Below are 23061 nucleotides of genomic sequence, written 5' to 3'. Positions count from 1 at the left end.
TAAAAGCTGCATACATATTAAATTGCTTCATGATTTCAAAAGTGGAAAAGAACATAAGACGTTCTGATGTGCAGTAGTGAAGGAAGTATGCAGATCCTTTACTTGAATAATAGTACTAACACCACCTTGTGAAAATACTCTGTTACAAGAAAAAGTCCGACATGGAAAATGCTACTGAAGTAAAACTGATTATTTTCAGCACAATATACTTTAAGTATTAGGCTAAAAGTAAAAGCACCTAATGCAGACAATTCTTCAAAAAAACCCAATAAACTCAAATTTAGAAAAAGCAAAAGCAAATGCAAAACACGCTAAATACACCCCACCAAACCTCAAAATTATTTTATTAAAAAAAAAAAACCAACACATCCCCAAACTAAAAATTACTTAAAAATAAAAAAAAAAACACACCCCCAAACACTCAAATTTTTTAAAAAAACAAAACAAGGTTGGCAATCAATTTTCTATCAATACATTAATTAATAATCAGCTTACTGTTGCAGCTGTACTTGTAGAAACTGTTTGGGAATTTCATGTATTACAAAACATCATATTTTATTAATTCTTGTAATGTTTTAATGCAAAAATCTTGATTTGTGAAGTCACTGAAGTGTTCAGATGAATGAAGTTAAGAACAAAAAGGAGAATATTTTCTATCAAATGTAGTGGGCTAAAAGCATAAAGTGGAATGAAAAGAATATACTCAAGTTAAGTTCAAGTACCTGTCAAATCAGAACTTGAGTTCATGTGCTTAGTTACATTTTACAACTGCTGATGTGGATGTGAAGGTGAGAGAGAAATGAGGGCTGTGTCTTACTATTGACAGGTAGTCGGCCTCTGCCTGCAGCTACAGACAGACCAGGTCAAAAGCGGCATAAACAAGGAGATGAAATCCTGCTCCTGAAAGGCAGGTCGACCAGCGTGACGGATTAGCCGTCCTGCCTGTCAGCTCACACGGCTTCTGACTGCAGTCTGCAGCCGTCAGCCTCTTCTGTATTCCAGGCTTAAGCCTCAGTAATGGTTGTTTCTGCTCAAAAGACATCATTTTAGTTTTAATACGGAGAGATGTAGTGTCTTTGACAGGGCAGCAAAAGTGCACCGCTCAAAACAAATGATTAGAAAGAGGACTATTCGTCTTTGTCACACTTTTTTCCCCACAAAATGCAAAAAACAACTGAAGGCTCCGAGAGCAGCGACGGTGGCAACCAAGCCACAAACACGACGAGGAGTTACAACTGTCAGCGTGGTTATTGATAAATCCTCGTCGTTTTCTCAAAGTGTTTCACAGCCAGGTGATGTGACTGTCAGACATTTTTTTTTTGGTTGCCTCAGTTACAGTCACAGTGTTTACATATTTGTTCAATATTCATTACATTACTTTTGATGAATCTGTATGCACGTCACTCGACATGTTATCATGACCAGAACTTGTTTGGTTATATCTCAAATTCATATTTTTCCTCTTACCTGTGGTGCTATTTATCAGTGTAGATTGTGTTGTGTGGTGCTCAAACATTAAATTTCAAAAAACTCATCAGCATGTCATGTCCAGAAATCATGACCCCACTTACTCAAGTTATTCCAGTTATTCATTGCAGTTGAAGCAGTTTCATTTAGAAACTATTTTCTTTCTACCAAACTCCACCAGCCAACCAGGACAGAATGTGCATCTGCTGCTAGCTCGTCTAGCACCACTTAGCGAGCTAACCTTACAGCTCAGCTGAGGAGGACGCCATTAATGTTTACATTTGTCGCAGGAGCCGCTCATCCGCGAGCAGAGCCACGCTTCTCTCTGCGGACTGATACAGTTGGGGGGTGTAGTTCGGTAGAAAATAGTTCCTACATGAAACTGCTGACAACAAGGTCTGTGAATTATGTTGAGTAACTAGGCCATGATTTCTGGAAAAAAAGATGTTGCTGTTGAGTTTTTCAAAATGCTTTTTTATTTATTTATATTTATATTTATTATATATTTTTATATTTATTTTGAGCACCACAGGCCAAGTGCCATCTAGTTCCATTACAGTAGAGAGACAGCAGACATCTCTACAGTCTGTATATAAACAGCACTACATGTAAGAGGAAAAATATGTATTTTTGTATTTCTAATGAATTTTCCCTTTAATGTTGTACAAAAGAGGCAAGTTTGAATTAATCACTTAACATTTGTTTTCAAGTCTGCTGATGTTAAAAAGATTAAATCCCCCAGTTGTTTTTTTTGTTTTTTAATTGGAGCTCTTATTTTTAGTGCCAGTCCTGGAAACAAAGCATGAATCAATGATGATACATAGTAGATTAATATATTTAAATTTCCATCTTGGGTAACCTGTGTCTTTATACCTATATGAATACCTTATCTTATGATACATGCTTTACTGTACTGAACTGACTTTTGTCCATGGGTTAAATGATGCGACTAATGATTTCATCTTCTCTTTGCACATTTTCTCTTTTTTTAATGCTTCTGAGGGAATTAATTCCTACTTTTATCTTGATTTGGTTACTGGAGCTGATGCGAGAGGTGCGTTCAAAACCTGTTAACTCAAAATCAGAGCACCATGAGCACAGCAAGTCCACAGTAACTCGTGACGCATGCAATAAAGAGAACACACACCCGAAACTTTACACTATTTTCTTTTAAGAAGCTCCACAGAAGTGGTTTTGCCTTGCTCAAGGGAACTTAAACTGTTTTATGGATTTGTATTAAGCAGGAGACGCAGGACCAGACTCTACAGATGGAAAAGCAAGTGCTACAAATAGAAATTGGACATTTTGTTAAACTAACATTTATCTTTCTTTGTTTGTGTTCTTAGGAAGTGCTACATTAAATGACTGACAGAAACAGAAGCCTGAAACTAAAAAACACAGCAAAGCAGGTAGTTCAAAAACACAGTCAAGTGTGTTCAGAGTGCAACATTTTAACTCAGGAGTCTCTTGAAAATCATTTGAGGAGGATTTCTTTCGGGATAATGTCTTGTGAACGCTACAATAAGACGTCCTTGATGGCTCGCTCCCTCTGTGCAGCGCTACTGTCATGAAGCAAAAAGAAACCTTTCAGCCAAAGAATATGTGACCAATGAAATGTCAAGTCATCAAATTCTTTGCATATTTTATTTTTCTTATCATGATTTTTTTTTCAACTCACACATGTCATATTTTACATCTTTGCAATAAAACATGAATACAATAGTTTTTAGGGTTTCATAGATCCAAAAATATTTAACCTTTTTTTGGATACGTAAGTTGAACCTGTCGATAGAGTATGTGCATGTGCGCATTTGATCAAGATGGCTTCACACATACAGTACATCTCACATTTCATCCCCTCTCCTCCCACCTTCCCATCTCTATCAGCTACAGAATCATGATATTGCTTACAACTGTGAGGTTGTAAAACCTAATAATCACACATGAGCTCAACGCTTTAAATACAAACATCAATGCACAAATATCCCGAAGGGGAAATGGACCTAAACAAAATGGCAGCCGACCAGAAAGAACCAAGCTAATAAATAATGATATGTGATTGGTGCAAAGTGCAAATACAAAACAAACTTTTACATTGATTCGATTCTCTTTTTTTAAATAATCAACAAATGTGGGTAAGTGAAGGTTTCCTTTGCGCTTTCAGTCTTATTCAGCTGATTAAGTCTCCCACCAAGCCTGAACCAAGACTATATGTACATATTTGACAAAACAATCACCAAATATACAAAGGAAATCATGTCAGTCTTGTGGTTGTCATCCTTGGTGGCACTGGCAACATCTCTGTATCGTTACCATCTCCGGCAAAACAATCACCATCCTTGACACTGCCATTATTATCATCAGTCTTGTCGACATTATAGTAATTATTACACAATATTTTACATACAGCAAGTCATTAATAAATTAAAGGTGATAAGCGCAGTTTGTGTAGTGAAAGAACACGTGTAGACTCTGACGGAAGCAGAGCCTTATTTACATAAAAATCAGATTTAACCCTGCTGCGGGTAAAAGAAGAAATTAAATTAGCATTATAAAATAAAATAAAGATAAAAGCAAATAAAATCATAACCCCAAGCAATTTTTCAAGGAGGGGAATTTTAAGATTGAGCCAATAGCACCGGTTTTGAACAGTGGGCGGGGCTGGTTCATTTCTGACCATATCTAATCAGTTTAGACACATTGAAGGAGTCTGAATTTATAGCCCACCCAAATAATTCCCAGACTAATTCCCCGCAAAATGAAAAGTATACAACAAAAATTGGTAAAGAAGAAAAATATAACGGAAAACAAAACTTAGGTTCTTTGTGTGTGAAGCATTAAGCGTACCAGGAACGGCAACTGCACCAGTCCTGTGAGTGGTACGAGTATGATCGACCTCTACAAGGTCTGCTTGACTTGCTCTTTTTCCCCCCATTCTGCAATCTGTCTATTTTATTAGCAGGTTTTGGTGTGTATCTTCGGGGTATTATGTGTCTGTGGTTACACACCTGTGTGTACGTACACGTATGCACAGAGGAAGTTTTTTCCACCAGCGCTGCTGCATCCTCAAATCAAGTAAACTTCACAAGGGATTAGAGCCTAAGGTCCGGTACTTGTTTTTCCTTCCTCTCGGTACCTTTAGTTTTCCCGCGTTGCAGATACGCAGCAGAATGCATCACCTCCTCTCCCTCTTGTTCTTCTCTCCTCTCTCCATCTTCCTCTTCCTCACACTGTCCACCTCAGTACCTGTTCTGGTGTTCGTAGTGCCAGCGGTTGAAGTCTATGTTGAACGCCACAATGCTGCCAGACGCCATGCCGGTGATGAGAGTCCTGAGTGCAGAGCACACAGAAAATCACAACTGGAAACCAAACTACAGACATTAAATAGTTCTTTTAGGGTTGCAGAGCATCAGTCTGAGGTTCGGGCACAATAACCCTCTGACTGATCATTCAGTATTTTACGTTGTCTGCTTTGAGATGACCCATTTTCCCCACAAACAGTTTAAAAAAAGTCTTTGTTGTCTTTGTCTGTCAGAGTAGCACCCTGTCTGTGTTACCTCTGGTCATGCGAGAGGTCCATGGCACGGATTCCTGCGTCGCAGCCTGGATAGATGTAAAGCTGTTTGAAGTCGCACGCCTGCCACACTTCCACAACTCCGTTATCACCTCCTGTCACCAAATTCTGCCCGTCGCTGCTCAACAGGATCGCCTGAAGAGAGAAAAAGAATAGTGTGTTCAGTGTGTTGGACAATGGTATATTGCATTGTTTAGGGGTGAATAAGGACAGTATTCATGCATGAATATACCAAAAAGAATATTACAGTACATTTACATAAACAATATCGACTTTGACAGCCTTACCCGCGTGGAATCATTGACCTCCATTTGTGCCAGCAGTTTTCCATTTATGCTGAAGTTGCAGAAGCGACCTCTCTCATAGTAGATGATGCAGTGGCCCTCACTGGATACTGAAATGAGGCGGGGCCGCTGGCACAGCTCTGGCCCCTCCAGGGCCCTAAGCAGATCCCCTGTGATGGTGTGAACCAGACACGGGCCCTCTGAGGAGCAACAAAGAAGGATAGTGAAGAAGCATTTTTTTTTTTAATGTTAAGACAGCTTTTGTGATGGAAAGTTAGTTAACCCTTTGAAACCTGAGCAGGGTGGCTTGATTTTTTTCAAAAACATGGGAAGAATGTACTAAGCTAAAAAAAAAAAGAAATGACCCAAAATTAGCAGGAAAATAAGCAAAAATCAATTTCAAAAGAAGAAAAGAAAAGAAAAAGATAGTTTTAAAAAAAGGAAATGACCTCAAAAAAGTGTTGAAAAAAATATAATTATAACTATATATAACTTAAATATGTAATAATGATAATCCTATATATAGTTTTCCTAGATTTTTTTCTTTTTTTCCCTAGACAGTTTTACTTTGCTTTTTAAAAATAATTTTCTAAATCTACTAATTTATTGCAATTAGGGGGTCATTTCTCACCAAGTTACTCATTGCCTTTTTCCCATGTTTTTATAAAAGAAATTGCACCATTTGCCCAGAGTTCGAGATTTAAATACTGTGAAAGCAGCATAAGAAAGTGATGTTGATCCAGGTTTCAAAGGGTTAACAATGTATTTGTTTGGAAAAATTAGCTCAACCTTAAAAAAATCAGAAAACAAACTTTGTGTAAAACATAAATGTAAAATTGAAATCTCTCTGGGGCACAGACAGACGTGAGGACACACAAACCTTTAGCTCCACTGATGACCAATCCCAGCTCTGCACAGACGGACACACACACCACCTCGTGGTCATGTCCTGTCAGTACTGCCCTGGGGGCTGGGTAGTCACCTGGAAGACAAGTTAGAGACACCATAAAACCTTTGGGAGCTGCAGTGTTTTCTGAACTAATTTATGAACAAAAAATCTACTCATGTCCACACTGAGATTAGCACACATTCACACACTCACTGTTGTTGGGGTTGTCCCCAATAATGTGGTGTCGTCCACTCCAGTACCACAGAAGAAGAGTGGCGTCTCTGGAGCCTGACACGATGTAGCAGTCCCCTCCGATATAGGACTCTGACCTGGCCAGACACGTCACTACATCCCAGTGGCCAAAAACTATCTGGGTCAGCTTTCCTATAGAGAGAAGGAAGGGAGTTGTTTACATCAGTGTGTGCCTTCTGCTCATTAGTGTGAAGGCCATGAGTGCTAAATTTTCAGGATACTTATACGCAGGTTAAACAAACAGGTTAGAGTTTCAGTAAATCTCTGGACTGATAAATAGAGAAATGTATTTTATGTTGAGGTGCATATGTTAAAAAAAAGAGCGTTGCATTGTGTAAACTCTAAATATCCAACAGCTCTGGTTAATTGTCCCATTCCATAACCCAGTATTGCAGAAATCTTGGTGTCACTTTTAAACAAAAATTGTTATGCATGCCTTCATCACTTCTAGATTAGACTACTGTCATACTTGCTCTCTAGCATCAGCCCTCTCCCGCCTCCAGCTCATCCGAAATTCTGCTGCCAGGATTCTGACTATGACTAGGAAACATGATCACATTTCACAGATCCTGGCTTCCTTACACTGGCTATCTGTTGCTTTGGAATAGATTTGTTTTTAAAGATATTTTTCAGGGGGCTTTTTGGCCTTTAATGGATAGGACATATTAAGTGTGAAAGGGGGAGAGAGAGGGGACGACATGCAGCAAAGGGATGAGGCCGAAATCGAACCCATGGCCGCTGCAGCGAGGACACAGCCTCTGTACATGGGGCACCCACTCTACCAGCTGAGCTACTGGGCGCCCTGCTTTAGAATAGATTTTAAGATATTATTGATGACTTTCAAAGCCCTGGGAAGCCTTGCTCCAAGTTACCTATCTGATCTGTTATTGCCCTACACTCCTTCTTGCACCATGAGATCCTCAGATGTGTCGCTCCTTGTCCTTCCCAGGTCCCAGTTAACTCATAAAGGGGATAGAGCCTTTGCATTTAGAGCTCCTAAGACTTTGGAATAACCTGCCTGAGAAATTATGTTTAAAACCCCACTTTTTTAGAATGTTTTATTTTCTTATGTTTTATGACATTTGTTACTCATCATATCTGTTTTTACTTTGCACCTAGTGTTTGGCTCCTAGTTTATTTTATTCTCTATATGTTTTTTTTATTGTACAGCACTTTGTAACTATAATAATAATAATAATAATAATATTAAACCCAAACACAAATCTAAATATAATTGCAAATGCATAAGTCCCCATAATCCAAATTCAAACTAGGACCTCTGACAGTATCACTATTAAAAAACAACAACAACAAAAATAAACTGCTAGCTCAGAGTAAATTTCTACTGTACTCAAAATGTCTCATAAATAATACAAAACCTACCCGTTTCAGTGGAGTAAACACGGAAGCTCTTGTCCCAGAAGCCGCAGACCAGGATGTAGCGGTTGTCGGCAGTAACCACAAAACAGTGTGTGTTGATTTGGATGCTCTGGTCCACAAGGTCAGTGATCTGACGCTTGTTCACGCCTGAGTTGTTAGCTACGTGGGAGCACAAAGACGTCAACAGGTTAATGAGGGCATCAGAATGCAATTTGGTTCACAATTTATCAAACGACCTCTAACCTTTCCTGATCTTTCACCACTCTGGTTAGTTTTGCAGCCTGTGTCTCAGCAATATATGTGCATAAATCATGAGTGTGATATATTGACTTCAGTACTTGTGTCCCTAATAAAGTCATTACGTTAAACCAATTAAATCTTCTGTGTAGACTTCTGTGCACTGACCTATGAGAGGGTCCATCTCAATGGGTAGATGATGAGCCTGCTCTAGGGAGTATCCTGGAGCTCCACGGAGGCCTGAAGGATATAAAGGTCAAACGTCACAGACAGTTACACATACACACCCCCCGCACATGCACACATCATAAAACAGTGAAGGATAAAAGCTAAACACCCTCTCATATAATCCCCTGGTTAACTGCTCTCTGATAAAAGCTCTGATGCATGCTTATGTTAAAAAATAAAAGCCTCAATAACAAAAGTCACTCTAGCTGCCTTATGGCACTCCATAATTACATTACCACGATTCATTAACCTACCCTGCTGTGCTAATGAGGTCATTAAAGGTTAATTGGGGATTTAATTGACAAATATTTCTGTGACAACATGTGAACAAAATGAGTAAACACTAACAGAACTACCACCGAAATGAACTAAAATTCCATTGAGTTTTTAAGCATCTTCAGGAATCGTTCATAAGTTTGTCTTGATTGCATAGCTACTGATAACATTTTCATTATGTGAAATATATGAACATGTTTGAATAATTCTTTAATCTTATCGTCTGTAAAATGTTAGAAAATGATGAAAAATGCCAATTACATTACAAAAGTGATGCTTTTAAAATGTATTTGTCTGGCCACTCATCTAAAAGAAGAAAAGTTATTCCATTAGTAAGGAGAAAAGCAGCAAATCTCCACATTTGAAAGGCTGGCAGCATGTTTTTTAATAACTGACCTAAACAACTAATTAAGTAACATCAAATATTTGTGAATTAATTTTCTGTTATTTATTTTATTGATTAAAACTTTTATAATATATTTTCTTATATTATATTTAAGTGTACTGTTTAGCTGTAAAATAATAAAGTTTGTTCTAACTGGTGGGCACTGCTTCATTTTGGCTCCACTTTTTCCAACATGGCTGCTGGGTCACAAACTTTCACATTTTACAGCTAAACAGTACGCTAAAATATGTTTCTGAAAACATCTGAAATAAGAAATAGGCAATGCTGTGATTGAAGCTTGATTCATATTTAATCAGTGCTGCTGCGTTAGACAGTTTGACCATAGTTCACGAGCAGTGTTTGACATGATTGACAGCTGTGTTAGAGATTCCTCAATTCTGATTGGTTGTTTTCCAACAGCTGTGGTAGACTCTAGCAAATGCCATCAGAAGCACTACGAGGAGGAGGAGGACTGTGATTTTTTTGGAGACTGACTCATGTACTGCTGTGTGGATGTAATGACAGTTTCGGCAAATATGAAAAAAGAGTTGTTTTATGTAAGTTAGCAACTGTAGCTTAATTATCTAATAATGTCACCCCTACTATAAACTTAACATGTATCTGTATTATCAAGGGAATGCAATAATATAGTTCCAGAAACTTGCTGAAAATAGCTAAAATAACAACAATGTATACTGTTAAGATGACTTTGGATGCTCCATTTTTCAAAGTTATATAACTTTTAAAAAAAATAAAAATATGCATAAGTTAGGGTGTTTAGATTTCATTTCTATATGTAGATGATTATGTTTTACACTCACCGACTGTGTTGTGCCAGCGGTTGACGGCAAACAGCCGGCTACATGTGACGGTGACGGCTGCTGGTATGCTGAGGTGGGGGAGCGTGTTGGCTGCGACGTGAGTGACGGGAGAGTTGGAGGGGAACTTGAGCACCATGATGACATCCTGCTGCATCTGATCCTTAAACATCAGTGGGCTCTGGGGAAGGAAACACTGGTGAGACAGACAGAGAGAGAGCAAGAGGGACAGAGAAGAATAGGAGGGCAGAGCAGGAAGGGAAGGTCAGGGGAGAGAGGGGGGGAGGGGAAAATGGAGATGAGGGTAGAGGGAGAGACAGAACAGATGGGACAGAGGGAGGGAAGGGAAAAGGTATATTAGTGGGAGCACAGGGTCAGAGCAGGTACACACACTGAGGGTGGCTCTAGGTCTAGGAGAGGAGGTGGAGGCACTGGTTGGTTGGTCGGGGTTTAGGACTGACAGGTTTGGGTTGACATGAATGGCGCTGATGTGGGGACACTGAGGTCTCGTTTTGCTGTGTATCAGGGAGGACAGAGAGGCTGAAACCAGGACAGAACTTGCTTGGAAAATACACCATTACATACACTTGTATGTAACAAAATCTCACATTGGTATGTAGGGATAAAATGAGTGGAAAAAAGAAAAAACTAGATGTACAGCCACATTTTTGTATGTGGCTCAAGTCAAGTTACACTTACAGTTTACATCCCTGTCTGTGAAAACATGGATGTTTCACACACATCTTACCCCAGCAGCACAGGAGATCTATACAATCAGCACAGTTTCAATGACACCCAAGGTTCTTAGGTTATAGGCCAAGTTGAGTTCACTGACATTGACCTTTCACTTTTGACTACCAGATTCTAATCAGTTCATTATTGGGTCCAAGTGGACTTTTGTGCCAAATTTGGGACAACTCCTCAAGGCCATCTTTATATTTTGTGTTCATGAAAATCAGACGGATGCAAGCTAACAGTGACCTTGATCTCTGAGTGCCAAAATCTAATCAGCTCATTACTGAGTCCACACAAATATTTGTGCCAAATTAGAAAAAAATCCCTTATGGTTTTCTTGGGACAAGAACAAGATACAAGAATGACACAGATGAGGTCAGAGGGACCTCGACCTTTGACCACAAAAATCTAATCAGCTCATCGTTGAGTCTAAGTGACTGTTTGTGTCAAATTTTAAGAATTTCCCTCAAGGCATTCTTGAATTATCGGATTCACAAGAATATGCAGGACGGATGGACCAGCCGAAAACATAATCCCTCCAGCCTCTGCTATGACCAGTGCGGAGGCATAGTAAACCCCACAATACTGACCCACTGTTCTCAAAGTGAACATTTCCTCAATAACAAGCTCTCAAAACATAAACTTAAGAAGCATACCAAAAATAAGAATGTGTATTTTAATATTAGTACCCATAGACCTCAGCGCAGCATTCGACACAACTGATTACAGCACACTATAGACAGACTACTAAGTCTTAATGGTCCCACTGACACTGACACTGCTCTCTCCTGGTTTAAATCATATCTAACTGACAGATCTGACAGAACTGTTCACGAGACTAAACTAAGTGAGTTATGGTGTGCCACAAGTATCTGTACCTGGCCCAATTCTTTTCTAATTTGCCCCTTTGTACATTAATAAACAAACCTTCAATAAGTGGCAGGGCTTTCTCTTACCGGACTCCTCTTTTCAAGAATCTTATTACTATCCAATTTGAGAGGCTAATTTGTTCGACTCATTTAAAAGCCAATGCAAAACTTGTGTTCATATTAGCCTTCAACCTCATTTAGTCTGCCCTAAGCACTGAACTACACTTATCCAGCATATCTACAGTTTTATGTATGTATATGGTTACGTATAAGATTTTTGTATGCATGTTTTTTCACCTGTATCCAGCTATACATGTACAGTTTAGGCACGCATACTTTATATTGCTTTTTTGAAAAACATTTTGTGACAATGTTTAATATGTATTTTATTTTACCTTTTATATTCTTACATATTTTGATGATGTTTATTTTTGTTTTATTTTATGTACAGCCCTATGAGACAGTCTTTGTGACATGAAATTATAATAAATGTTGACCTGACAAAAGTTCTGTTTTGTATTTCAGTGGGTTCACAGATTTCGAGGGAGTGTTTTGGTAAGCATATACAGTGAATACTGTTATGAAATCTTGAAGTAAAGGAAGATTTGCTCAGGATGTTGAGGTGTTCTCACCAGGTGCATGGCAGAGGAGCGAGGTGGATGCGGCTCAATCAGCAGTTGGGAGGGGATCTGACCACATGCCTGAATTTGGGACTCAATCATCTGCAGTGGGAGAGACAAAGATGGGGTAAACAGGGGAGGAGGGGAAAGGCTACACACTTTTGAGAAACATTAAAAACAAGCTGAGAAAAGACATGTTCTCCCCATGTACCTTCCCTTGTGCTTTACTTTTCCTAAATATGCCAGTTTGTCTTTTGTGTATGCTTCCTGAATGTAATTGATGTTCTCTTAATTCATCCTTAGTGAGAACTATTAAAATAAACTATTTTCTCAGCCATGAGGAGTAGTCATTTAGTAACTATTTTAGGGCTTTAAGCATAACATCAATCTGATGCTCTGATACGATTGAAGACAGCACTCTATTGCAGCATTAGAAACTCATGAGGGGGAGATTTCTGCCTTGTGATAATCAATTTGTGAGTCAAAAAGAGTGATGTGTTGTCATAGAAACGGACCTCACGCTGTGCAGCATCTGCATTGTCTAGGTTGACTGCTCCCTCGTAGGACAAGAAGTTAAACACATTGAGAGCTCGGACTGCCTCTGGCCCTCGCTGCTTGTAACCAAATATAAGATCAATCCACTGGTGAAGCTGGCATGACACAAACTCGCTCTCCAGGGCCTGGTCGCAGTAAAAGGTTCAGAGAGAGGAAGAAAGACAGAAGAATATTTGTCAGTATCTCTCCAATGGATTGAAAGAAAGACAGAAAACTTTTCTTTTTTTTTCTTTTTCTCACCATCCGGTTAATGCGGACAAAGTCTTCTGGTTTCTTGGCCCAGGCAGGAAGCTCCACGTCACACACAGGAACTCCATCATCACGCACTCCGAGCTCGTACTCATTACTGTTGACAAACATCTCAGGCAAATAGTAGAACTCTGGGATCAGCTCCTGATGGGTACGATAGAAACATATTGTTTATTAGAACTGAAATCCCCGAATACCCTTTTTTAAAAAAAAAATTCCATTTATATTTACATTCTGGCATTTTCACCAATACTTTAGCCATTCCCTCAAGAACATACAATTCCTTCAGTTTTCCAGCTATAAAATCAAAACATTAGGTATTTTTTAACTGTTTGGACTGTTATATAAAGTATGTTCTGCTCATTCACTCACTCCTCTCAACACAGAACTTACTTTGTTTGAAGGAAAAATATTTTTTAATGACTGATAGATAATAGGAAATTTGTTGTGATTAAGGGCGTTTGACAATGTGTGGCTGTCGCAACGGTACAATTACTGATAGTAATGACAAGGAACCTTATGTTTTCAAACTCTTTCATTTTCTTTAACCTATTTAGATGAAAAACACCAGTTGTGTGTCTTAGTGCTGACCAATTTCAGACCGATTTCTTTTGTTTAACAAAAAAATAGTGGCTTCAGCAGGACATTCCCTCAGCCAATCAGAAAATGGTTACCTTGACATCAGCCGTGTCCCTCTGGCAGTTCCTCCATGAGCAGCCGATGCCAGAGAACGCCCTCTCCGGATGGTCAAACTTGTTATCGTTAGCGTTGAGGAAAAATGTTGTAAAGGGCTCCTACAGGCACACAAATGGACAAAGTCATTCAAAACAGAAGCCTTAGGTGCCTGCCGTGAGCTCAAGTGGCTGCTGAAGGTTAAAGTCTGTAAGTGTGTGAAGTGCAGCAGGTACTTACTATTCTGAGCATCCACATCAGTGTTGAATGAGCAGTGGAGTACAGGGTAGTATAGTGGTGAGGAGGTGTGCTGTCGTCGTCCCACGTTTCGTAGCGTTCTGCATAAAACGCTGCTCGCTTTGGATTCAGTGCACCGATTGGCTGGAAGAAACCAGAGGCAAATAACTGGCTTGAGTTAAATTACACAAGAAACAGTATATGCACTTCTCTTCTTTTCCTGTCAGAAAGTGGGTCATACATTATACTTTAAAACAGTAAAAACTTAGACAATAAAGACAAAAACAGACAATAAAGCTAAGAAGCTTGTGCCAGTTCTGACCTTCTGCAGGAAAAGAGAATGCAATGAATTACCTCCACAGTAATGTGATGTAGCTCTGTTTTGTTCTTACTCTAATTGGTGAAAAAGCACCACCAAGAGATTCCTGCTGAGTCTTGGTACATGAGTGGCTCTGTTAAACCTGTATTTTCCCCTAATCTGGGTTTAAAGCACATTCCTTCCACATGCTTTTCATATGTGCGTTGTGTGTCAGAGCAGTCTAACCTTGGAGAGGTCTCTGAAGTTGCCGGGTAGAGTGAGATCGAGCTCCTCTGAATCGTAGTTGGTCAGGACCCAGGGGAAGATGGGATACTGGTTCAGATCATTGTAGGTCCTCCCTGCAGGGACAAAAGATAGATGAGAGAGGATCAAAATCGCATTTATAGTTTTGTCACAAGAAGGTCCCATGCTATGATGACATGCTTCATTATAGGTCTGCTTATTGTCACATAAGCTTTACATTACAGGCTTAAATGTATAAACTGTAAAAGAATAGTGATTTACAGAACTGATGCTACCAATTTTCAGGTTTTAAAACCTCCACACCCAATAATGAAGACTCAAACGTTTAATTAATGACACTAACTTCCTGATGCCAGCAAAGATTAAATGGCAGACTGGTATTACAATCACACTGGCCAAGGTTGTATGTTAGTGTGATAAAAGACTTCCAACTGAGAGGCATAAAAACACAAGCTGTTGACAAACTGCAACAGCACATGTAAGGGCCTTTAAATAAATCAGCTACAATTTATTCAAAATTTTGCAGCACATGTGCTGATTAAGACCAAGAGGAGATCACAGATTACACTTATTTTTTAAGTTTTTGCACTGGTTACCTTTTAGTTTTCTCACTGATTTAAACTGATATAATAGTTTATAAGGCACTCATTAGCCATGCACAAGACAACCTCTTGTTGATCCTCAAGTTATGAGCATTTAGCTGTTCCACAAAGCAGAGCAGAAACATTTGGTGATGATGTTATCAGCCGTTACGCTCCAAAGGATCTGCGATGAGCTGAAAATATTGATTTGTTTCAATGATATTTGGGGGGCTTTTTTGCCTTTATTGGACAGGACAGTGACAATGACATGCAGCAAAGGCCCAAGGCCGGAACTGAACCCTCAGCCGCTGCAGCAAGGACACAGCTTTTGTACATGGGGCGCCAGCTTTACCAGGTGAGCAACTGGGCGTCCTGAAAATACTGATATTTGTAAACATTAACTAAAAACCCATCTTTTTAGTCTGTCTTTTGAGTGCTGTTTCTTTAGTTTGTGGTTTTATCACATATGCATATTTTATTATCATAGTATCATAGTATTTATTATACCCTTTTTGGTTTTTATCAAAATTTTATTGTTGATCATCACAATTTATTTAATTTTATCAACATTTTACTATTTTTAATATCCGTTTATTGAATTGCTTGTAAAGCACTTCAAAATGCATTGATTTGTTTCCAGCCCTTATAAACCCAATTAAATAACAAATGTGCATCTGTGGTAATTGTTTTCAATACATTACTTAAATGAATTCATACATTGTCATTATGGCTGCTTTTATTCATATTAATTTTGTATGCAAATGTATTTATAGGTCAAACTGATGACTGTTGTTATGTAAACTGCAGCTGAGCTGAGACTGTAGCTGACAATGGTTCATCTTATTCAAATTTCCCAGGTTCTTTATCTGGTCTCCTCTATGAAATCTTTTTATACATGGAGAGAAATACAAACGAGGTGAGCCTGCAATTTTTGTCTCTAGAGTTATTTTTGAACAACACAGCACAAGAGGAACTGTCAGAGCAACCAAACAAGGTCACATTAGGAACATTTTCACAGAAAGTAAGCCAGACAAAGTCAACACCACACAGAAGAAAGGGAGCAAATGATGGAAACGGGATGTAGTCTCTCAAAATATTCAGTTGTTGGTTTGAGGACCAAGAAGGCAACATTACACAGGGTTGTGGGTTTAATGACTTACCTGTCCATTTATTACTTAGAAGCTAAGATCCACAATAACCGATTAAGCAGAACTTTACCTGCAATAGTGTTGAGGAACATGAGGTACTCAAAGTTGGAGATCTCTCTCCTCTGCCAGCGCTGTGTCATGTTGGACGACTTAAAGAGCTGACGAGGGGTGGCCAAGGAAATCCGCCTGGGACACACACACACACACACACACACACACACACATTGAAATTTTTTTTCTATCTATTCTCTCAGAATAGTGGTGGAGCAGCTGATTGAACCTTGCACTCACCTGGCCTGTGGCAGGCCGTAACTCGTTCCTACCCCCACCCGTGGGAGACTGTAGACCACCCTTTTGACTGTGGCTTGGTCAGGGAAGTTAAACATCACAGAGGCTGGAGAGACAAAGAGACAAGTCATCATGTCAATTAATGTTGGTGCCAAAAAAGTGCTCAACTTGAACTTTGAAGGCACAGTGTGTAGGATTTAGGGGCATCTATTGACAGACATAGAATATAATATTTTAAATTATGTTGTCATAATTTTATTATTACCAGAAACAAAGAGTCAAGTTTTCGTTGGCTTAGAATGAGCCCTCTTTATCAACACATGAGCTCCTCCACACAGCCTGCCATGTTGCATGGCAAACCAAACACTGGCTCTAGAGACATCCCTTCATGTTTCTCTTACCCCTTTCACACCAAAATTGGTGCATGCAGGCAGGTTTTTCCAACATGGAAAAAACCACTAAAAATAGGCTATAGACTGCTTTCCTATTGCCAGTGGAGCAGAGCTGTGTACACGGCGCTTCAGCAGATGAGTATTCTGTGTGTGGGTTTGTGGGGTATTTTGGTGTGTCTGTTTGACGTCACAGACAGGCAGGGGATAAACAGTAGAAAGCAGTATGGGCAGAGGTCTGTGAAAACTTTACTGTAGTTACTTCTCTTTATGTATCTCTTAGAGTACTTTGAAACAATATTTTAGTGCTGCTTAGGTGGACAAGGATGGTAATTAGTGGTGGCTTGTCATTGCATTTTGCCGGTTAAAGAACTGAAATTAGCATGTTCACCCAGGTGTTTTGTTTCCATCAGAGCCAGAGTCGATAAATACATGTCTACTGCAGTCATTTAACCTGGGTGTGTACGCTGATAATACACATTCCCATTGCATTAAAAAGCCAGATGCTAGCAGGTGTTGGTGGGTTTTTTGTGCAGTGGGAATGAGGCTTTCCCGAAGGCCACCATGGGTTCTTAGAAAGGGAAGGTGAGCGCCAGGTTATTTAGTTGGTTGCAATCTGCAACCTCATCACTAGATGCCACTAAATCCTTCATACTGCACCTTTAAGTGGATAAAAGATACGCTGCTTGCATGTGTGCCATTGTTGCCAACCTGCCATGCCTCTCCTTATGTATTTATAGACTTGATGAGTTGACCATATTGATGGAAAATAATCAATTAATATAAATAAATAATCAGTGCTTTAGATTTTGTAAAAGACTTTTTATAGCAGGTGCATACAATATTGAGAAATGAATTAATGTGAGCATGTTGATGTAAGTAGTCAGAAATCTGAAAGACTTACTTCTGTTGGCCATGAAGACCTCTAGCCCAGTATTTTGCAGCAAGTAGCGTCTGGAAAACACAGCTCGGATCTCACTGAACATCCATTTGCCATGCAGACCCTCTGAGTAGGCAAGTACCTGTTGAAGTTGGACATAAAGTATTTTAAAATAAAGAAAAAAGAACAAAATGGACAAATTGATCCCAAATGATTTGGATCAATGAGTAAAAGACAGTGCCTAAACATGAAAACAGTTGTCATGGTTATCTATTCCGTCTCCAAAAGAAAGACAGCTTGCCCTTACTTTAGCGTCAATCGTCTTGAATGTAGGATCCTCTTCATCCACCTCAAAGTAGATCTCAGTAGTAGTGATGGACAGAGTGCCTCGAGCCACCACCACTGGAGCTACCAACTGAGCTGGAGTACTCAGAACAACAGGGCCTGGCGGGAGGACAAACGTATTAGTCAGGTATCACTACATTAGACATTCATAGTACTGACAAGCTCATGATACACAACATTAATACATAATCATCACACATAGCAGAGAATTTAAGTTATTTCATGTTCGATTTAATATTCATTTGCTTCTTCTACTTTGCCTTCTTATTAACCCACTGAAACCTGGATCGACATCATGCTGCGTTTCACAAGCGTTTAAACCTCGGAAAGTCCGGCAAATTGTTTTTTTGGGTTTTTTTTTAAACCATGGGGAAAAAATGAAATAAGCAACTTATCAAGAAACACCCTGTAAAGGTAAAAGATGACATGAAGATTACCTGAAATATTGTCTAAAAACTAGGGAAAATCCCCCAGTATTATTTCTTATAATTATACATTTACAGAAGAAAATAAATACATATATATATATATATAATAATGCATGCATAATAAATACATGGTTTTTTCAGGTGATTTGCTCAGTTTTTCTATTTTTTACTTTCCTTTCTTCCTTTTTTTCAAGAAAACTTATACTATTTACAGAAAACTAATTTTCGTATAACTTACTTGTAAACTACTAATTGTTTCTCCAATTTTTGGGCCAATTCTTGTTAAATTGTTCATTTCTTTCTTCCCATCTTTTGAGGAAATCAAGCTCAGGTTTCAATGGGTTAAGCAACCCATCAGGCGTGTAAGTCAGAGAGGAACCACTTGGTTAATTTCGGCGTTTGGTCTGATTTGCATCAGTTTTTAGTGAATTATGATTTGATCTTCATGGTAATCAGCCGGATGGTTAGTGCAGCTGCAAAACTTTCAAATATCCAACTTGCCTTTGGAGGTAAAAAGTCTTGGACGGAAACGTACTAAAAACAAGAGTCATAGACAGTTTACTGTTCAGTCTTACTGTGGCATTAAGTCTGTGTATGTGTGTTTAGGAGTGTGCATCTTACCTGCAAGGTTATCAATCTCTTTTTCCTGCAGCAGGCTGACGGCGTCATCGTCTCCCTCCAGCATTAACTCTGCCTCTGGGTTCTGGGTGACCACTGATTGACTGCGGAAAGTCTTCTTCGACTTAAGCCCCTCTTCGTCCTCTTCTGAACCTGTTCAAGTGTGTTTTGAAGTGTGTGTAAGGACAGAGTGTATGCAAGAGGCACACACCATGTTGACATCATCACACATTACTCACCGTAATCCTCCAGAGTTTTGAGTGGCACGTCGGCATGAGTGGATCCAGAGGCATTTCGCACAAATCTTCGTCTCCTCCTCAGGTCATCCTCCCAGTAGTCTAGACGCCAGAAGTCATGTAATTGACTGCACACATAAAAGGGGAGGGACAAAGATGAGTAATTTCAGTAGAGGGAGGGAAACAAGGTACGCATTTTAGAACTTTTTCTTCTTCAGGGACAATAAAGTTTGAGATGAAGTTACAGGTGACATTTACACGAGAAACTTCCAAAACTAATTTCTATCGTCGAAAGGTTCCTCTTTATTGGGATAAAGGGCAGTATTTGACCAGAGGGGTGAGTCTGACAAACATTTCCAACTCTGCAAACACCAATAACTGGCTTTAAGATGAGAGGAAAAACATAAAAGTGAGTTCTGTACCCAAGAGCAAAGAAAACAGATGAAAAAAATTGTTCAGTCATGCAACTGTTGGGATTTTCAATAAGCATTATGCTAATGTGAACAAACTTTAAAAATACAATAGACGCCAGACCACTTCAGATGCAATTTAACTTTAATTAATTTTTCATCTGAGCGCTAAAGGTGTTTATTAACAGCATGCACGTTGTGGCATCTAATTAACTTAATCAACAGTGACATGAGGAAGACAGGCTTCAGATGTTGCATGTCACATGTCCTCAAATTAAATCACATGTCCTCCGAAAGTCTGGAGGCAGATCTGGATAACAAGCAATCATTGATTTAATGTGCGTATGTGAGTGTGCTAAATAAGGAGATGAGTCTTGCACGGCTACCAGGCAGCTGCGATGTTAGGGTTCAGCTGTCTGTGTGTGCTGAAGATGATGTGCTATAAATTACGTTAAATAAGGCTTGATTGTTTCACGAAGCCTGCTGTACACGAACCATATCATCTTTTAGAAATGTCTATATTTCAGCACTGATCATATTACGAATGTGAAAACTTGAAAAAGCTTTTCCGACTGTGGTATGACACTGATGATACTTCACTGGCTTTGTGAATTTATGATATAAATGATACTACTTTTTTACGCAAATAATAGCCTCACGACACACACTGATACCAGTATCTCATTATATGCAAGAAGCGCCCCATGTGCACTCAACCGGTGTAACGTCTGCTGTCAAATGACATCCTGTGGAACAGCAATCTAAAAATGTCCCAGGGTATAATTTGACACGCAGTTCCTCGCGTCTCCCGCTCACCTCTGTGACATTGTCCCCCACGCTCCGTGCTTATTGGTGAGGATGTTGAGGATCTTTTGTTTCAGCTGGTTGGCGGTCACATGATCTCTGTGCTTAGCGGCGCTGATGAGGTGATCGCACATTTTCTCCTCCTCTCTCCGGTCTGCGGCGTACTGGGCACAGTTAGACTGGAGGAGAGTGGGAGGCAAAGAGTGAACAGAAACAGTAAGAAACCACAGAGTGCTACTGTCAGTGATGAGGAGATTGTGTTGACGAGGAGACAGTTGCTGTACAGAACGTTCTCCTGAAACACTTACTGATGTAAGAGAACAGACAACCAATTTAAATGTACTAATTGGAGGTATGTGCAAAAAAAAAGGAATTTGTTGGTGACAATCATTAAAAATAGAAGCAGAACACCACTTCACATGGCTTTAAAGCTAAATAGGTGACTTTTAAAAGAAAATGTTTGTAATATTTGCTCAAACTGTCACAACATCCTGACAGTAGTACATGAGACAGATCATCTGTCCCTCTGGCTCAGTCTAATGCTGTTAATGGCATTTGCAGGAATCCACCACACCTGAATAAAAACAACCAATCAGAGCCAGACGGAGTGTTAAATGCAGTGAAAATCACTGCTTGTGCACACACTGCACTGCTAACAACATTATACATGGCAAAGACAAGTTAACAGAAGAGTACCAATGACAAAAAGCAAGCTAAAAAGAAAAAGTTTATGATAAAACAAATAACATCAGTGAGAGCATGTGCAATGATTGCATTGGAGACTCCTCCTGGCTCTGAGAACTTGCTTTCATTCAGGCACAGTGAATTCTGGCAAACGCCATCAGGAGCCAGAGAAACCTGCTTCTTCTTTGTAAGCTATCTGTTTCTATGCACTACTGTCAGAATATTGTTTTATTAAATATGAAAAAAGTTATTTTATATAAACCCTACCTACTGAAACTTTAAACAAAAGTGACGCTCAGTGTATTCACCTCAAATTCAGCATGTTTGTGTACGTCTTCCGCCCTCTGTCTGTTCAGGATGAACTCTGCTTCATTGGCAACACGCACAATATGATCCTTCATGGCGTGGCACAGAAGTCTGATGAAAGAGTGAAGAGAGCGACACACATTACAGGCATTAGCAACACCTCCATTTAGAAAACATCTAATTCTCATTGGGAGGGAATGCACACAAAGTTCCCTCAGTATGGAAACCTTTACTTAACTAAATCAACAACACTAGTCCATTTTTGCTGACGCTTATGTGTGTATGTATGGGTAAATGGACTATTAAAAAAAGTAGCATCCTTTTTTATGTTGCGCTTTAATCACGTACAATATAAAATAGTTTGCACTGAAATTAGGCCAGCACAGATCAGTTGTACACTTAATTACACTGTAATGATTCGACTTCCTACTGAACACATGTGGCACTGCGCACTTATCTTGGCAAGGTTCTCATTAGGGCTCTATGGTACCCATTAGTTGTGGAGCACTGATAACAGTGCTGCTGGTAATGTGTGAATCACAGAGAATTATATGGGGTGATAATCAGTCTGTGTGATGGATTACCTTCCCTCGTTGATAAGCTCAATGAAGGCCAGACCAGCGTTCTTCTGAATGGAGTTTTGCCACTCCTAAGTAGAGAGCATACACCAGAATTAATATGGTTGGATGTAGGGGTGTTTGTTATGGATTAAACCTGTCAATACGTGTGTCATTTTAGACTGATATAGTACATTTTACACTGGAAATTTAATTGAAAACCTGTTTTTAGATTTTGGATAAAAGAACCAGATTTGAATGTCTGTTTTAGGCTAATATCGTGAATTAAATGCCTGAAACAAATTACAGAAAGAAATAATAATAATAATAATAATAAAATAACTAATTTTAATAAACAGTCTTGCTAATCAATTTGACTAATGTAAACTGTGTATGGTTACCAGAGCTAAGTCAGTATGCATGGTAGACTAAAATCCCTCACAATGTCTATGGTCTCACAGTATGTCTTGTCACAGAGCTAGGCGGCTTGTTACGGTTAAGCAGCTGATCAAAATGCTAGAGGCAGTACATTAAAAATAGTGTCATAGAGAGAAAATATACAGTTTTCCATCACCAGTGCAGAGGTAGCACAAAACAGCACATAGTAAGGATGAGGAAACATCGTAAGAGCTTTAAAAGTTTCCATGAAAATGCATCCATCTAAGTGTTTTATGTGCCTGTGCATATTAGAGTGGAGATTTCTGAGCAGGATGAGAGTGTTGCTGAAAGCCTCAAACTATCAGTGCTCCATTAGCTCCACTAGCTCTTAAGGCTGTGAAGGACACGTGGGAGCATCTCCTGTTACACCATCCGGAGGATCGATATCTGGGCTAGGGTTCGCTCTCCTGGGCATCTAATGGCAGACAAGGCCAGAGCCAGGGGTAATACTATACATGCTGACGAGCAGCCAGACCGGAGAGTGGAAGGGAGGAGACAGGAGAGGGAGTGGTGAGAGGACAGGGCAGTTTGGAGAGTGGTAGAAGATGAAAGCAGTTGCCACTGAAACACTAAGTTAAAATGGACCTAAAAGCGGAGGTGTCTGATGGTAGGGTGGAAGATGGAGCCGTTAAAAAAGGAGAGAAGAAAGCCGCAACCATG

The 23061-nt window shown here is 39.4% G+C and overlaps 1 protein-coding gene across 1 annotated transcript in view; it reads right to left on the bottom strand.

The window, feature by feature from the left end:
* Positions 1–3487: 3487 nt before the first annotated feature.
* Positions 3488–23061, bottom strand: part of LOC121952349 (neurobeachin-like) — a 117986-nt gene continuing 98412 nt past the window's right edge. Inside the window, exons 39-61 of the mRNA XM_042498966.1 lie at positions 21991–22055; positions 21409–21517; positions 20429–20595; positions 19206–19330; positions 18970–19119; positions 17883–18019; positions 17600–17717; positions 16310–16412; positions 16089–16204; positions 14272–14384; positions 13731–13871; positions 13493–13612; positions 12810–12962; positions 12530–12694; positions 12027–12116; positions 9794–9986; positions 8252–8323; positions 7850–8005; positions 6428–6598; positions 6206–6307; positions 5329–5525; positions 5025–5176; positions 3488–4797 (exon numbers count right to left, since the gene is read on the bottom strand). Of these exons, the coding sequence (XP_042354900.1) occupies positions 4707–4797; positions 5025–5176; positions 5329–5525; positions 6206–6307; positions 6428–6598; positions 7850–8005; positions 8252–8323; positions 9794–9986; positions 12027–12116; positions 12530–12694; positions 12810–12962; positions 13493–13612; positions 13731–13871; positions 14272–14384; positions 16089–16204; positions 16310–16412; positions 17600–17717; positions 17883–18019; positions 18970–19119; positions 19206–19330; positions 20429–20595; positions 21409–21517; positions 21991–22055 (3006 nt within the window). The 3' untranslated portion in view covers positions 3488–4706. The remainder of the gene's footprint in view (positions 4798–5024; positions 5177–5328; positions 5526–6205; positions 6308–6427; positions 6599–7849; positions 8006–8251; positions 8324–9793; positions 9987–12026; positions 12117–12529; positions 12695–12809; positions 12963–13492; positions 13613–13730; positions 13872–14271; positions 14385–16088; positions 16205–16309; positions 16413–17599; positions 17718–17882; positions 18020–18969; positions 19120–19205; positions 19331–20428; positions 20596–21408; positions 21518–21990; positions 22056–23061) is intronic.

The sequence above is a fragment of the Plectropomus leopardus genome, chromosome 13 (genome assembly GCF_008729295.1).
Source record: "Plectropomus leopardus isolate mb chromosome 13, YSFRI_Pleo_2.0, whole genome shotgun sequence".
Lineage (NCBI taxonomy): Eukaryota > Metazoa > Chordata > Actinopteri > Perciformes > Serranidae > Plectropomus > Plectropomus leopardus.
Note: the sequence above shows the minus strand (reverse complement) of the source record. Positions and strands in the feature narration are given on the sequence as shown.